Source organism: Leptopilina heterotoma, unplaced genomic scaffold, assembly GCF_015476425.1.
Source record: "Leptopilina heterotoma isolate Lh14 unplaced genomic scaffold, ASM1547642v1 Lhet_81, whole genome shotgun sequence".
Taxonomy (NCBI): domain Eukaryota; kingdom Metazoa; phylum Arthropoda; class Insecta; order Hymenoptera; family Figitidae; genus Leptopilina; species Leptopilina heterotoma.
The window spans coordinates 5,635,843-5,650,940 of NW_025111185.1; the positions used below are offsets into that span (position 1 = coordinate 5,635,843).

General features: G+C 24.4%; 5 protein-coding genes across 13 annotated transcripts in view; 1 reads left to right on the forward strand and 4 right to left on the reverse strand.

Annotated features, from left to right (window-relative positions):
- Window positions 1-3,371, forward strand: part of LOC122511348 (alpha-1,6-mannosyl-glycoprotein 2-beta-N-acetylglucosaminyltransferase) — an 83,391-nt gene extending 80,020 nt beyond the window's left edge. For all 7 annotated transcript variants that reach the window (XM_043626517.1, XM_043626514.1, XM_043626520.1 and 4 more), the window contains one exon: window positions 994-3,371. In XM_043626517.1, the coding sequence (XP_043482452.1) occupies window positions 994-1,222 (229 nt within the window). In that variant the 3' untranslated portion in view covers window positions 1,223-3,371. The remainder of the gene's footprint in view (window positions 1-993) is intronic.
- Window positions 1-6,856, reverse strand: part of LOC122511349 (protein D1-like) — a 30,405-nt gene extending 23,549 nt beyond the window's left edge. For both annotated transcript variants that reach the window (XM_043626522.1, XM_043626521.1), the window contains exons 1-5: window positions 6,748-6,856; window positions 5,173-5,282; window positions 4,989-5,109; window positions 4,007-4,217; window positions 3,763-3,890 (exon numbers count right to left, since the gene is read on the reverse strand). In XM_043626522.1, coding sequence (XP_043482457.1) covers window positions 3,763-3,890; window positions 4,007-4,217; window positions 4,989-5,109; window positions 5,173-5,282; window positions 6,748-6,766 — 589 coding nt within the window. In that variant the 5' untranslated portion in view covers window positions 6,767-6,856. The remainder of the gene's footprint in view (window positions 1-3,762; window positions 3,891-4,006; window positions 4,218-4,988; window positions 5,110-5,172; window positions 5,283-6,747) is intronic.
- Window positions 6,857-7,093: 237 nt separating this feature from the next.
- Window positions 7,094-8,796, reverse strand: LOC122511220 (protein D2-like). Its single transcript, XM_043626351.1, has 4 exons — window positions 8,647-8,796; window positions 8,300-8,409; window positions 7,999-8,119; window positions 7,094-7,669 (listed from the first exon to the last, which is right to left on the reverse strand). The coding sequence occupies exons 1-4, from the start codon at window positions 8,705-8,707 to the stop codon at window positions 7,338-7,340; spliced, it is 624 nt and encodes a 207-aa protein (XP_043482286.1). The 5' UTR covers window positions 8,708-8,796; the 3' UTR covers window positions 7,094-7,337.
- Window positions 8,797-9,153: 357 nt separating this feature from the next.
- Window positions 9,154-10,847, reverse strand: LOC122511190 (protein D2-like). The gene is made up of 4 exons (XM_043626299.1): window positions 10,525-10,847; window positions 10,337-10,446; window positions 10,098-10,218; window positions 9,154-10,032 (listed from the first exon to the last, which is right to left on the reverse strand). Exons 1-4 carry the CDS (start codon window positions 10,556-10,558, stop codon window positions 9,680-9,682), a joined length of 618 nt encoding a protein of 205 aa, XP_043482234.1. The 5' UTR covers window positions 10,559-10,847; the 3' UTR covers window positions 9,154-9,679.
- A 90-nt stretch (window positions 10,848-10,937) lies between these two features.
- On the reverse strand, window positions 10,938-15,012 carry LOC122511189 (protein D2-like). Of its 2 annotated transcripts, XM_043626297.1 has the most exons (4): window positions 14,855-15,012; window positions 14,381-14,494; window positions 13,775-14,029; window positions 10,938-11,435 (listed from the first exon to the last, which is right to left on the reverse strand). In XM_043626297.1, the coding sequence occupies exons 2-4, from the start codon at window positions 14,403-14,405 to the stop codon at window positions 11,083-11,085; spliced, it is 633 nt and encodes a 210-aa protein (XP_043482232.1). In that variant the 5' UTR covers window positions 14,406-14,494; window positions 14,855-15,012; the 3' UTR covers window positions 10,938-11,082. The 2 variants fall into 2 exon arrangements, with proteins under 2 accessions (XP_043482232.1, XP_043482233.1); XM_043626298.1 differs by lacking the exon at window positions 14,381-14,494.
- Window positions 15,013-15,098: the final 86 nt, after the last annotated feature.

Sequence of the window (15,098 nt, forward strand, 5' to 3'; positions counted from 1 at the left end):
ACTAAAATTGTTTAAAAAACAGGTTAAAAATTATTATTTTACTTGAGGCTATAACCACTTACCTATATTTTAATATACTGTTTGAATTTTTTGATTCCGCCTGTTCTGACTGGAGATATCATGTCAACCAGATTTTCGAGACTTTTTTATACTGTCTATTAACAACAAAAAATATAGAAAGAAATTTTTTTATTTAGTTTAATATATATATATGTGTAATAATATGTAAAAAATTTTAAATGTTTAAATAAATTTCACTATGAAAAAAAAATTCTTCAAAATACGTGCAAAAGACCCAGACTGCCCCCTTAAAAATAAAAAAAATAATTATACTTGCAAATTTTATTGAAGAATCGACAAAATCGTACACATCACACGAGTGTTAATTATAGTTGATAAATGCTATATATGTTCTCAATTTCTGATGATACCGCCCACTAGAGATTGTCGTAATTATTGTTCAATTCGAATGCTGCCATATATATTAATCTCTCTCGCTAATTAAAACATTTCTAATCGTTATATATAATGTGAAATATTATGGAACTATCAACAATATAATATCAGCCCCTTCAGTGTCGAATTAACATTGTTATAATAAAAAAAAATATTCCCATTTTAAAACAATTTTCCATATTTGGTTAAATGTATGAAAAAATTAATTAAATCATCCTTTATTTTTTATTAAGAAAGAGAATTAAAATATAGAAATCAAATAAAATTTAAGTTCGTACTTCGTGTGAAGTGTATGCAAAACACTCGTAATAAAAAGCAATAAAAAAAATTAATAAATAGTACCTAAGAAAATGAAGCAAATTAAAATTTTTGTCTATACTGCTTCTTAATTGAATATAATTATCAGAATTTTTAATTCTAGTAATTAGTCTATCTATCTAGTACCTATTATATTTTTTTAGAAAAATTAAGTTCATTTTTCGTTAATAAAAAACAATTGTAAAAACTCTCGTTATATATATCATATATATTTTCCAGTGGAGTTCATCACAAAAAGACAAATTGCGAATCGACAGCAGTGATAGCAAAAGTTCGTAATGTGCTGAAATCGTCTCGAAATCATTTGTATCCGACTAAACTCACATTGACAGTTGCAGGAGTGGCAAAGAAGACTAAATTAAAAAAAGGTAATGGTGGTTGGGGAGATATTCGAGATCACGAATTATGTCTCAATATCACTCTAAACACTGATCTCCTCTTAATTTAAATTCAGTGAATAGATATTTAAAAAAATTTTTTAATTTCCCTCAGATCTTATCAAAAACAAAAAAGAAAAGATTATTATACTCTCGTAAAAAGTTTTGAGCAGGGCTCAACATTATTTTTTTCCTGAAACTTTTCTTTCATATTTTTTCAGAAAGGTTTCAGTATCTATTTTTTTATACTGAAAACTTTTCAGTAATTTCAGTAATTATAAAAGAAAAGAAAAATTGAAGGGTTTTGAAGATAATAATAGTTTTTTAACTTTTTCACCTATTTTAATTCATTTGTGTAAAATATCTTAAGATTTTTCTATGTAGGTTGTTATTTAATTTATACTCGCATTTGTTATAAGAATTTCTATAAATGTAAATGCAAAATATTGCTATGTATATGTAAATTGGTTAGACCCTTCACTTTTTTTTCTCCATTTTTTTCTTTTTTTTAACTTTAAGGCGCACATGAAACATACTTTTTTCGTGCTCAAATATTTCCTTCCACTAAATGCGTGTTGGAAAATGTTAAAATATATATAATTATATAAACGTGTGAAAGAACTGATATAAATTATTATGGATCAATTATTGCAATTGATAAAATAATATTAACGTAAATTCGTCCCTACACTACAGCTCTAGCTTTTTACAAAGAAAAACAAATATTAATGGGCTACTTGACAAAGAAATTTTTAGTTTTTAACTAATATATTACAAATATTCATTCAAAATTTAAATGTCGTAAATGACACATGAATATGCTCAATTTTTCAGTAGTTTAAAATTTGTTTAATAATAAATTGCTTGTAGGGTAATAAATTATTTTATTGATATAAAAATTTTTCAATTAGGCCATAGTATGTGAACTGGTGAAAGATATTTCAAGATTACAGTAAAATTTATCAATTTAAAAAACTTTTTTTTTATTGAAGTAAAGAATTTTAAACGTAATATTTTTCACCAGGAATGTGATTTGTGTGAAACAAAATTTGTACGTTGATTGGTTTCTCTTTTGTGTGAGTTGAATATAATTCCAAAATATTTTTTTACTCAACTAATAGTCTATCTCCTTATGAATATTCAGAGAAATTGATTCGAGTAAATTTTTTTGAAATAGATACAAAATATTTTATTTCAATAAGACTTTTATTTGAACCAAAAAAAATTTCAATGAAAGAAAATTTTCATTTTTACCGAATAGAATTTATTTTTTACAAATAAATTACAATCCTACTCTTTCTCTGAATTGTCATATAATTCACAAAATTGGAGTATTCAATTTTCTGTATAAATTCTCTTTTTGCACGCCCGTTTCTTTCTAGTCATTATACTTTTAAAAAATGAAATATCGTTAAGAGGTGTTTGATATCAATTCCGCCATATAATGTACATATAATATATATTAAATTAAAAAACTAGATATTCTAAAAAAAATTATTTGTTGAGATTGCATTCGAAGTAACGTTATATAGAAAAATTTAAGTTTTCGTATTGAAAAGAGAAAAAACAAAATACTCAAAGTTTTTTTACATTATTATAAAACACTTATAAATATCAGCTGCAGTAGAATCGGTGTAATTTTCGAAAAAAAATACTTTCTCATTAAAAAGAGGCTTCTAAGTAATAAATATATTTTACAAAATTAATATACCAAATAGCAAAATATTACGCAATTAATTTAACAAATATATATTGTTATATATAAATGTTAGCAAATGTTAATTTTAACACGAAAAAAATAAAACGCTGATAGTTTAATATAAATGTTCTATAATCATTACTATAATGACAAAAATATCAATATCGAAAAAAATTTATTTTCTACTTTATATATATAGAAAGAAAAATTGAAACATGATGCATATGTTATACATAATATAATAAATTAATATTATATTACATATATATGCAAATATGTGCGTATAGAAAATGGAGAATGAGTGTTTTTCTAAAATATCTATGTTTTTTGTAAGAAATTTTATCATTGACGATTGTTTGAATTATTCTAAGAGTGTGTGTATAGAAATCATGTAATTTATCACGTAAAATATTAACTTTGACTGTTAATATTTCATTAAGTAATATGGTGATATTCATTGCGATAGCGTAACAAAAAAATAAGTGTTTTATATCAAAATAAAAGTGAATGTTCCTCAATTAGTACTTTGTGTCTAATTTAATTAAAAAAAACGCTCCATCAAAAAACATTCTCTACTAGATTAAATCTGTTTACTTTTAGATATTTTTTAATTAAAAATATTCTTTTTGTTACAAAAACAACATTTTTATTTTAAAAACCAAAGGAAAAGAATTTATCTTCATTACAAATTTTTATAGTTTATTTTATTAAAATTTTATTAAAAACGTTCTTTAATAAAATGTTCTATTAAAACAAAATTCATTTAAAAAATTCTATTAAAAACGTTCTTTAATAAAATGTTCAATTAAAAATAAAATTCATTTAAAAAATTATTTTACTTCAATTTTATAAATTTAAAAATATAATTTTTTTCGTGTAAAATTAGAGTGAGATAAAAAATTTAATATATACCCAATTGTTTGAGAGCAGTTGGTACATAATCATCATATTTTGCTCTCATAAAATTCCCAGCGATTGGTCCTTCTAAATTGTATTTTTGTGCGAATTTTTTTATCGAGAATCTACTTCTCATTTTGTCTCTAGATTTTCAAAAAAATATTTAAATTGAGTTTTTTTTGTGCAAATTAATAATATTCTTATAGGATTCGATTTTTGATGAGAAAAATTAAAAGAAAAATAAACTGGAATAAATTACCTGTTACTAAGTCGTCTTTCGTCGAAAGTAATGGCTCCTTGATTTTGTTTAAAAAGCAAAAAAACGTATCTGTGGGGATTGGCATTTTTAGGCGGCGCTGGACCAAAATATTCTGTGAGCACTTCACCTTTCGCTACTTTATTTTCGGGAATGTTTCCAACAAGCCAATGCTGCCACTCACGATTATAGCCTCTAACTGGAGCATCGAGATCTGCAATTATGATTTTCAATTGTGAAAAATTTAAATCAATTTCAATTCTATTCAACTATTAAAATAATCCATTATTTTAATTGAAATTGTTTACATTTGGAGAAAATACAATAGTTAAAATTTTTTTTTTATAAATCAATTTCACTATTCTATTATTAATATGTATAATTATTTTAATTGGAATTGTTATGCAGAGCAAATACAATAATTTTTTAAAAAAAATTTATTTTGCAAGTTATTTGCAAAATGCAAAATTAAAAATTTTAATTAAGTTATTTGCAAAATAATATTTTTTCAAGTTATAATTTATGTAATTATATAATAATATTTACAATTCTGAATATTTATTTACATTTTTGTATTTTCAGAATATATTTCAGAATATACTTTTTAATTATTTGATTTTAAATTATTTTTAAAATTCTATTTCTCAATTTATTTGTTTTATTTTTTTATTAAATATTTCAGTACTGAATTTTATTTACTTAAAAAAATTAACAACAAAGTAAATAAACTACCTAGGAATAAATTAAAAGAATTGAAAAGCTAGCGACATCAGAAAACAGGTTTATTTTATAGTGAAAGTTGACTCTTCACTGGAAGATTGTGAAACGCAGTTAATATATTTCGGTGATGTTTTTTCCTTCTGTTTTTTTTTATAATAAAAATAAATCTCAGAATAAAAATAACTTTCGATTTTAAATTTCATTGGCTGGTTTTATTCTTCTCGAAAAAATTAATTTTGTTAGCTATAAAAAATTGAAATTTTACCTGTCATCGATAAAGTATAAAGAAGCCCTCCTTCATGCTTATAATCAATATAAGGGATATTTTTTGTTTCTGTTGGTGTTAATTCATTTCCGAGGTCGACAGTTATATTTCCATACTTTACCTGAAGCGGAAAAAAAATATTTTAGTTTATTTTTAATTATTTTGAAATAAATAAATAAATTACCTCAATTAATTCAGTTGGTGTTGAGTCCAAAATGTCAGAAACAATTTTTGCATCCTCAAATTTTGATTTTACGTCTCCAGCCACGAGAGTTACTCCGAAAAGGAGAAAACCTGTAATTTACATAACAAGTGAATGCTGTTTTCAATATTAAAACAAATATAATCTTCTTTTCTAAAACTATATATATGAGGCATTTTACGTGAAATGTCCTAAGTTGAAATTTCAACTTCTTGAAAAAAATTGAAACTCGAGGAATTTGTTGTTCTATCAAGTAGAAATGTGACCCAAAAAATATTTTTGATTTTTTCGAAAAATTGGAGGGGGTAGAGGGGGGTCAATTTGACCAATTTTGCCAACATCGGCTACTTTGTGAATTTTTTCTGAACATACTTGTAATGGGAAAAATTTTTTAGAATATGTTTCTGAAAGGTTTTTTCGTCCTCTTTCCAATAGTGTATTTTATTTTTTAATATTTTAAAAATTTACCCTAATTTTTGATAATTTATATTTAATTTTCAATTTCCCAAAAATCGGTCCGTTTTTTTTTAAAATAAATTATTGCAAACGAAAGCTGAGGTTTTTTCCTATCGGCATGTAAATTTTCAGAATGCCCTTTTTTTTTGTTTTTGAGTTATTGAATTTCAAAGAATAAATTGCGGCGCGCTGCGTCGCGGTTGCACTGAGCCGCGTGGCAACCCATGGCAACCGGCGTGAGACGAGGCGCCCGGGACGCTGCGCGCCGCAATTTATTCTTTGAAATTCAATAACTCAAAAACAAAAAAAAAGGGCATTCTGAAAATTTACATGCCGATAGGAAAAAACCTCAGCTTTCGTTTGCAATAATTTATTTAAAAAAAAAACGGACCGATTTTTGGGAAATTGAAAATTAAATATAAATTATCAAAAATTAGGGTAAATTTTTAAAATATTAAAAAATAAAATACACCATTGGAAAGAGGACGAAAAAACCTTTCAGAAACATATTCTAAAAAAATTTTCCCATTACAAGTATGTTCAGAAAAAATTCACAAAGTAGCCGATGTTGGCAAAATTGGTCAAATTGACCCCCCTCTACCCCCTCCAATTTTTCGAAAAAATCAAAAATATTTTTTGGGTCACATTTCTACTTGATAGAACAACAAATTCCTCGAGTTTCAATTTTTTTCAAGAAGTTGAAATTTCAACTTAGGACATTTCACGTAAAATGCCTCATATATATATTTTTTTTTTTTTTGCACTTATATTATACTTTAACTGCAACTATTTTCATTATCTGATTTTATTATTTGACCTCATGGTCAAAAGTATAATTTATATAAGAAAAAATTATTACAATCACCTTCGACATATTAAAAAAAACTTCCGTTGACGTGCAATAACCTACGGAGTATTCTATGTTTGCAAACAAAATGAGTAAACAAAGTAATATGAAGAAAATAATGTTTTTTACTGAAAAATAATATACAATTAAATTATAATGTATATAAATTGCACTAATTAACAGGAGTAATAAATTCAAACAAGTGAATTCAAACAAGAAGTAAATATATTTAAAAAAATATATTTTTCACTCACCTGTGATTAAATACTTCATTCTTGTTCCCAGCGTCAAAATAGACTGACACTTTTACCTTCTCTCCCTCCAATTAAAAAAAGTACATTCACCGTGCATCCACATTTATGTATCTCTACAGTATTCAAATTATATTATATTTCTTTGTCAATTGGAAAAAATTTCTTTAAGCAATCGTATAAAATGTATGAATTTTTAACAATAGAAAACTTTTCTTTTATCCATTTTTTTTAGAAAGCAAAAGAAACAAATTTATAAAACTTGAATAGTATAGAAAATTTCTATTTCGAAAAAGGAAAGTAAAATATCACTTTTTAAAGTATTAAATTATTCTTTATTACTATGGATATGTAAAATTATATTATAATTAACAATTATATATAATATATAACATCGCAAATAGAAAAAAATATGAATTCAAATTAAAAGTATAAAAACGATTTAAGTTGCAAAATATTTGTGACTCATTTTATAATTTATAATTTACTATACTAAAAGCATTTTTATTATAAAAGCACGATTATGACAAAGATTTTTTAAGATTCCTTTGGTTTAGAATGCATAATATGTGTGAAAAAGTACTTAAAATTATTTAATTGGAAACAGACTGATCCCATTGTGCTTGGAACATGTTTGCAGCAATTGGATCGCCAAGATTATATTTTTCAGCGAATTTTTTTGCCGAAAAATTACGACGACCTTCTTTTCCATTACTTGTGAGTTGTGGTTCATTGAAAGTTATTTTTCCCTTTTGTTTGTAAACTAAGAAGACATATCGGTGAAGGCCTGTTCCTTTTGGTGGACCTGAGCCGACGTATGGTGCCAAAACATCACCCTTGGAAACTTCATCTTCGGGAATATTTCCCACCAGCCAGTGAACGAATTCTCGATTCGTAGGAGTTTGTCGACTTGGCGCATCGGGATCTATAAAATTTAAAAACTTATCAAAAACTATTTAACTAAATTAAACTTCTTTCACACGATTATTTATTTTTGCAAAATTTTTATTTATCCTAGAAATTCAAATAAAAATTTTGTAGTATTTGATTGTATTTTTATTTATTAAATGTAGAAAAAAGTAAATAAGTAAAATTTATTTCCGCATAAAATAATAAACAAATTATAAGAATTTAAAAATAATTTCTCTCGAGTTGTTTTAAGCTCGATAAAAATAAATATAAAATATTTTATAATTGATACTTGCTATATATTTTTAGTGTGAAATAAAATATAAATCAAGGACAAATTTCTACCAGTCATGATCAATGTATACAAAGCGTCATCATCATCCTTGTAATCAATTTCCGGTGCATTTTTCACTTCTGTTGGAGTCAATTCTTCTCCCACTCGAACTTTTTTCTTTCCATACTCCACCTGAAATATTATATTTAATTAATATTTAATTTTTTACAATAGTAATTAATTGTAATATCAGAATAACATTTTTAAAAAACGACTCATTTTTTATTATCAAATTCGCCAATGAAGATAAGTAGAAAAAGTCAATAAACAGAATCGAGAAAATCAAAAAATAATTTTTCTGCTTTTAATTACCTCAACTTCATTAACGGGCGCTTTGTTTATAACATCAGGAACAACTTGATTCTTCATTAAATCAGATGGAACATCAGCCAATGAAATGCCGCTCATAAAGAGCACGATTCCTGTAAAAAAATAAAATATTAATAGATTAAATTAACTAAAGGAAATTGTTGAATAAGTACTAAATTCAAAAAAAGATATCATAAAATAAAATAATTATTATAATAAAAAAAATAATTTACTTTAATATTATATGAATTTATCACCAATAAATTAAAGTAAAAATTAAAATTATGCAAAGTATGGAAATTAAAAATTATTTAACTATATAAGATATTGATCTTATGAGAATGTAATACCTGTTACTAAAAGATACATTCTTGCCGGTGACGAAATTATTACTGTGGACAAGCTGCTCATTCCCAGGATTAAGTAATTTACGTTCCTACTCTTACCAATCCCCACCCGCACTTTTATTTTAATTCTTTTCCGTTTACAGTTAAATTATATCAAATTATATAATTATCAGAAAATGCTGTCAAATTTTGAAGAACATTAAAAACGAATTCTTTTTTTGTTTTCATTTCTTAAAATAAAATTAAATATTTATAAATAAAACGCAGAGAAAAAAAATTAACTTTAAAGAATACCTAAACTTGTTCAATTTTATTCTTCCTTATTTATAAAAAAACCTTTTCCTGCAAAATTTTTTTAAAAATTTCTTTCTCGAGAAAATAATTTCACATAAAAAGAAAAATATCTGCTGTGTTTATTAATAAACACAAAAATAATTTTATAAAATTTTTTCTGTACGTACGAAAGAGGCAAAAAAAGAAAATACTTGAAATGCCTACGTAATTCAGAAAAAGAAAAATCTTTCTAGCAAAAGTTAAATGAAATAATTAAACGAGGTCAATTCCTTGGAAATACAAAAACGGAAACTGGCATTAGTTACAATTTCAAGATAATCACAGACAATCATGTAATCACAAGTAACCTAAGCCCGGAAAATAAGATTATTCAGCCTATTTAATTTAATACAGTAAAATTTAGTGAGATTGAAATCTATTTTTCTTTAATTATTATTTACTTTATTAAAAATTATGTTTATAATTAAAATTCATCAAATAATTATCATTATCAAATCACCTCTAAAATCCATTTTAATCGACTGGATCGAAATAAACACTTTCCGAAAAAAATTACATCTTAATTAAGTTTATGTCTGAAAATATTTACTTTAATCTTCACTTTTAAAAATTATTTTTATTTATTGAATAAAAAATTCAATTGTATTAATAATTAATTATAAGTAATATTATTAAGATTTCCCCGAACAATAAAAATTATTTACTGATATTACCCATAAAAAATGTATTTTGATGAAAAAACTTATGCTCTGTGCTGATGATATGAAATTGGAACAAAATTGTCCCATTTTGCTTGAAACATATTTCCAGCCTGTGGATTGCCAAGATTATATTTTTCAGAAAATTTTCTAGTTGAAAATTTTTCGTGTGTCGCTTCCTCGTGATTTTTCAAATGCTTTTCGTGAAAGTGCAGTTTTCCAGGTTGTTTATAAATTAGGAAAACATATCTATGAAAACCAGCTCCTTGAAGGGGACGTGCACCAGTATAATCCACTAAATTCTCCCCTCTAGAGACATCATCGCCTGGAATATTGACCACCAGCCAATGAATCCATTCAGCCATAATTGGAGTTTTTCTGGTTGGTACGTCAGGATCTAAAAAATTATTTTTTATGATTATATCAAAATTACGTATAAAAAAATATTTTTTCGATATTTACCTGTCATAATTAAAGTATAAAATTCACTGCCCTCATGATTGTACTTTACAGTTGGTACATCTTTCACTAAAGTAGGAGTCAATTCTTCTCCGAAAGTGAGATTTTTGTCTCCATAAAGAACCTAAAAAAAGAAAATATTATCTTTTTGTGATTATTTGAATTAAACGGTCAAAAATTACCAAAAGTCTAAAATTGACTAATTTTTTATTTATTTTTATATTATAAATAAAAAAAATTACCTCAAGCTTCTCGTTTGGCGCTTTATCTAAAACATCAGGTACGACACCAGTTTCATGAAATTCGGATAAAATATTCCCAATCGAAAATCCGATCGTTGAAAGTAAAATGCCTAGGAAATATTTTTTCAGAATCAATTGATTCAACAATTAATTATACATTGTGATAATTAATGCAAAAGTGTTTTTACCTGTTAAGAAGAGATAAACTCTGAATCCTGTCATATTTAATACTGAATCGTTACTAAATTATTGTAAGTGAATAAGTACTCCTGATTCTCTCTACACAAAACTGCAAATTTTAAATTTTCTCATTGTCATGAAAGTTAATTGGCGACATTCAAGAAAAAAAGGACAATGTATTCATTACTAAATTTACTCTTCATATAAATTGAGTGTACTCGATTTTAATTTTAATTTCTTTACGAATATAGCTAGATCTTAAGTATCTAATTGAAAATAGAAAATTATACTGTTATGAGAAGAGAAAAAATGAGAAATTAAATTGAGAAAAAAAGGTCCTTGGGACTACGGAAAGGAAAAGCAATTGAGCATAAAAAAATTATATAATTAACTCGAATGAATTATAGACAAAACTAAGAAATGAAGAATTGAAAAATTTATTTGAAATCTTAAAAAACTTTTCCATAAAATCTGTATAAAATTGTCTTTCAAAGTTAAAAGTTACGTAATTTACATTTTGGATGACAATTGGAAGCGTCTTTATATGTAACATTTTCGTATAAAATTTAACCATCAAGTTGTTTATAAAGAATCGGAACATAGTCGTCCCATTCAGCTTGGAACATATTTCCATAAATTGGATCACCCAATTTATACTTGGAAGCGAATTTTCTGATAGCAAATCCTCCGCGATTGTCGCCACTTCGATTTGTCAAACGCTTCTCGTCGAATGTCAATTTTCCCGATTGTTTGTAAATCAGAAAAACGTAACGATGAAGACCTGTTCCCTCTGGAGGACCAGCTCCAACATATTCAGAAAGAGTTTCACCACTCGCAATATTATTGCCAGAAATGTTTCCAACGAGCCAATGGTGCCATTCACGGAATTTTGGCTCTTTACGACTCGGAGCATCGGGATCTTGAAAAAGAAGTAATTTATTAACAAAAATTCGATCATTATTATTGAAAATACACTTGAATTTTCAAAACCTTTTGAATTTTCTATATAAATATAAATACATTATAATAATCGTAAGTTTCCTTTCCGTTAGCAAATTATCTGCATTCATTTGTTTGTTTTGAATATTAATTTTTGTGTGTTATTTTCATTTTTTTTAATGTCAAAAAAAAAAACGAAAAAAAAACTCGTTTTATTCATTTCACAAAATTGACAAAATTTCCATTCCATATTTTTTATTTTCCTGACTTTTTCCTAATTTTCATCAAAAATATTTACTTTTTTCTTATCCTGCTAATAAATTGAATTTCTGCTACGAATTTTATTATTCATGAAAGAATTTAAAATAATTTAATTCTTGCGAAGAATTTTATAAAAATTTTTAAATAATTCATTTCTTTCGAATAATTTTATGCAAATTCTAATTTAAATAATTGAATTGATGAAAATTTTTATTATTCATGAAAAGAATTAAATTTTTACAAACCATTTTTTAAATAATTGAATTCTATTTGAAAATTTTATGAAAATAGTAGATATTGAAAATCATTGAATTGCGAAAAGTTTTTAAAGATAATTAAATTTTACAAATTTGTCAATAATAATTGAATGTCTGTGGGAAATTTTATTAAATTTTTTCAACTTAGAATGTTTTCAGGACCTTAAAAATTTTCAATGTTTTCAGGACAAATTTATTTGATTGAATTTTGTTGAAAATAATTAAATTCCTAAAAAACATTTTATTATTTATGAAAATAATTCAATTCTTGCAAACGATTTACTAGAATTTTTTAAAATAATGGAATTTTCAAGAAGAAATTTATTATTTTTAAAAATAATTGAATTATTGTGATGAATAGTATTGTTCTTTATGAAAATAATTGAATTTTAAAGAAAAATTTATTAAAATACCTCAAAATAATTGAATTTTCGGGAGTAATTTTTTTATTTATCTTTAATAATTGAATTCTTTCGAAAAATTATTTGTGTAAATAATTGAATTCTTAGAAAAAATGTTATTAAAATTTTAAAAAATTGAATTATTTCAAAAAAATTTAATTAAAATTGTATTTAAAACAATTAATTTCATTCGAACAATTTTATTAAATTTTTGAAAATAATTATTCAATTCTTTCATAGAATTTAAAAAAAAACATTTTTTTAAATAATTTATTTTTGTCGAGGAATTGAAATTAAGTTTTTAAGAATAATTAAATTTTTGAGCAATTCAATTGTATTAAAAATAATTGAAATCCTGCTATAAATTTTATTATTTATGAAAATAATTGAATAGTTTTTAATTTGAATAGAATTTTATTATAATTCTCAAAAATAATTGAATTACAGAGAAGAATTTTATTATTTTTGAAAGTAATTGAATTATTGAGGAAAAGCTTATTAAAATATTTAAAAAGTATTGAATTTTTGTAAAAAATTTTATTATTTTTGAAAGTAAGTGAATTCTTAATTAGAATTTTATAAACATTGTTTTAAATAATTATTTTTTTTTGAAATATAATAAATATTATGAAAATTTTATTATTTAAAATAATTCAATTCTTGTGTGAAAACTTTATTTGTGAAAATAACTGAATTTTTCGATTATTAATTTAAAATAGTAATGAAAATAATTGAAATTCTTCGATGAGTTTTATTATTTATGAAAATAATTAAATTCTTGCTTAGAATTTAATCAAAACTTTTTTTTTAAATTGATTTTTCATGAAAAATTTTATTATTAGTGAAAGTAATTAAATTATTGTAAAAAATAAATTGCATAAAATTTTGCTAAATAATTGATTTTTTCGAAATTTTTTTGAAAATTAGCGAATTTAAAATAGTGGAAATTCTCTAAAAAAAATATAATTTATATTCTTTGTTCAGAAAGTTGAAGATTATTTTTAATTTAGGTATTAAATATCAATTTTTGCGAAATTCAATTTACCTCGTACAAGAAGTTTTCAATTTTGAAAATCTGATGTAAAATTTGAAATTAGTATCAAAATTTGTTAAAGTTTTTTTTTATGTACTTTGAAGTTTAAAAATATAATATAATTTGAAAATTTAATTCTAATTAGTTTTTCAGTTATGTGTCATAATAAGTATTTCTTTAAAAATTACTTAAATTAAAATGACTTGAAATTGTTTACAATAAACAGTGCAATACAACATTCCCGCGCGCTTGCGCGCGGATAGTTTGGCTAGTAATAAATAATATTCAATATTTTCAATATCGAATGGAAATTTGAATGTATTCGAAATGATTAGAAAATAATTAAAATAATGCAGAATTGACTTGCCAGTCATGCATAAAGTATAAAATGCTCCAGATTCAGCATCCCACTTAACAGAGGGTGGATCCTTGACTTGCGTTGGTGTAAGAACCTTGCCAATTTCAACTTTTAGATTATTGGCGTATGTCACGTCGAGAACTGAATTGGGAACTTTATCAATAACATCGGGAACCACCTCGTGAGTTTTCAAAGCGTCTGCCATTGTTGATAAAACACGTGTTCCAATTTCCACTGTAGATTTCCTCGCAAATAGTTTTTGAACTGAAAAACATAATATTAAAAAGAATGATTCGTAATATATCCTCATGGCGAAATAATTGCGATATATACAGATACTTTAATCTAATCATTACTCTTTCCATTTGCATGTTAATTTCCGAAAAATGGAAATAAATTATATTTACTAGATTATATTTAGTACAATGTAGATTTACAGAAGTAAATTTAAAACAAAAATTATAGAGAAACTACAAAAAATCTTGAACAAATTCGTGGATTACGAAAATTTTTTCAATTGCGTTCTAGGTATAACCTAAACTCCGAAAAAAAAGGGATTTTAATTGTTGAGTGTAAAAAATTGATGAACAAAAAATGAATAAAAATTATATTTACTTGCTCCAACAGTAACAGAAATCATGATCAATGGCGAAAGAAGCTTCGAGAACTGCTTGAACCGGATTGCCGGCGTTTGAACCGGCTTTTTAAAAATGTTTACAAATTGATTTACTAAAAAAAAATAAGAATAGTAATTCTAACAATTTATCGATATTCGAAAATTTTTTAATTTATATACCAATTAACTTTATCATCAACTTTAAAGTACAATGTTGTGAATATTGTGTAAAATTAATATAAAATTTAAAAAAAAATGGAAAGAAATTTTGAATTTTAATTAAAAGTGCACTTTTTTGTTTAAATTTATTAGGTATCTTATTTATAAACTAGCAACTCAAAGCTAAAAACTGCGGTAAATTTATAAAAGTAGACAAGAAATTTTTCTATATATTTTAAGGTTATGTTGTCATAAAAAGATTAATTTTTTCATACAATTAATTAAGATCTTCGATATAATAAGTATGTACTTACATTCTCAAATTTCTTTTTTTCAAAGGTATTAAATACCTTTTTCTGTTAAAAACGTTAAAAAGATGAGGGATGAGATGAAGTTAAAATTTAAAGAGATTTTAAAAGCAGAGAAAACTCTCGGAAAAGGACGAAATACTCGAAATATTCGAAATTAATATAGTTACCAACTTTACCGACTAGATGTCGAGGCGGCGCGCTGTCGTTCTCTACAGTCGATAATAAAAATTGTCAATATTGATACCAA

Bases quoted from the DNA above. Each gene is read 5' to 3' on its own strand.
- LOC122511220 (XM_043626351.1), bottom strand. From the start codon at position 8,707: ATGAGCAGCTTGTCCACAGTAATAATTTCGTCACCGGCAAGAATGTAT. The intron at 8,410-8,646 runs GTATTACATTCT...ATTTTTTTACAG, and splicing joins AATGTATCTTTTAGTAACAG to GAATCGTGCTCTTTATGAGC. The intron at 7,670-7,998 runs GTAGAAATTTGT...TAAATTTTATAG, and splicing joins GTATACATTGATCATGACTG to ATCCCGATGCGCCAAGTCGA.
- LOC122511190 (XM_043626299.1), bottom strand. From the start codon at position 10,558: ATGACAGGATTCAGAGTTTATCTCTTCTTAACAG. The intron at 10,219-10,336 runs GTAATTTTTTTT...TTCTTTTTTTAG, and splicing joins CGCCAAACGAGAAGCTTGAG to GTTCTTTATGGAGACAAAAA. The intron at 10,033-10,097 runs GTAAATATCGAA...ATAATTTTTTAG, and splicing joins TTATACTTTAATTATGACAG to ATCCTGACGTACCAACCAGA.
- LOC122511189 (XM_043626297.1), bottom strand. From the start codon at position 14,405: ATGATTTCTGTTACTGTTGGAGCAA. The intron at 14,030-14,380 runs GTAAATATAATT...TATGTTTTTCAG, and splicing joins TTCTGTTACTGTTGGAGCAA to TTCAAAAACTATTTGCGAGG. The intron at 11,436-13,774 runs GCAAGTCAATTC...TTCTTTTTCAAG, and splicing joins TTATACTTTATGCATGACTG to ATCCCGATGCTCCGAGTCGT.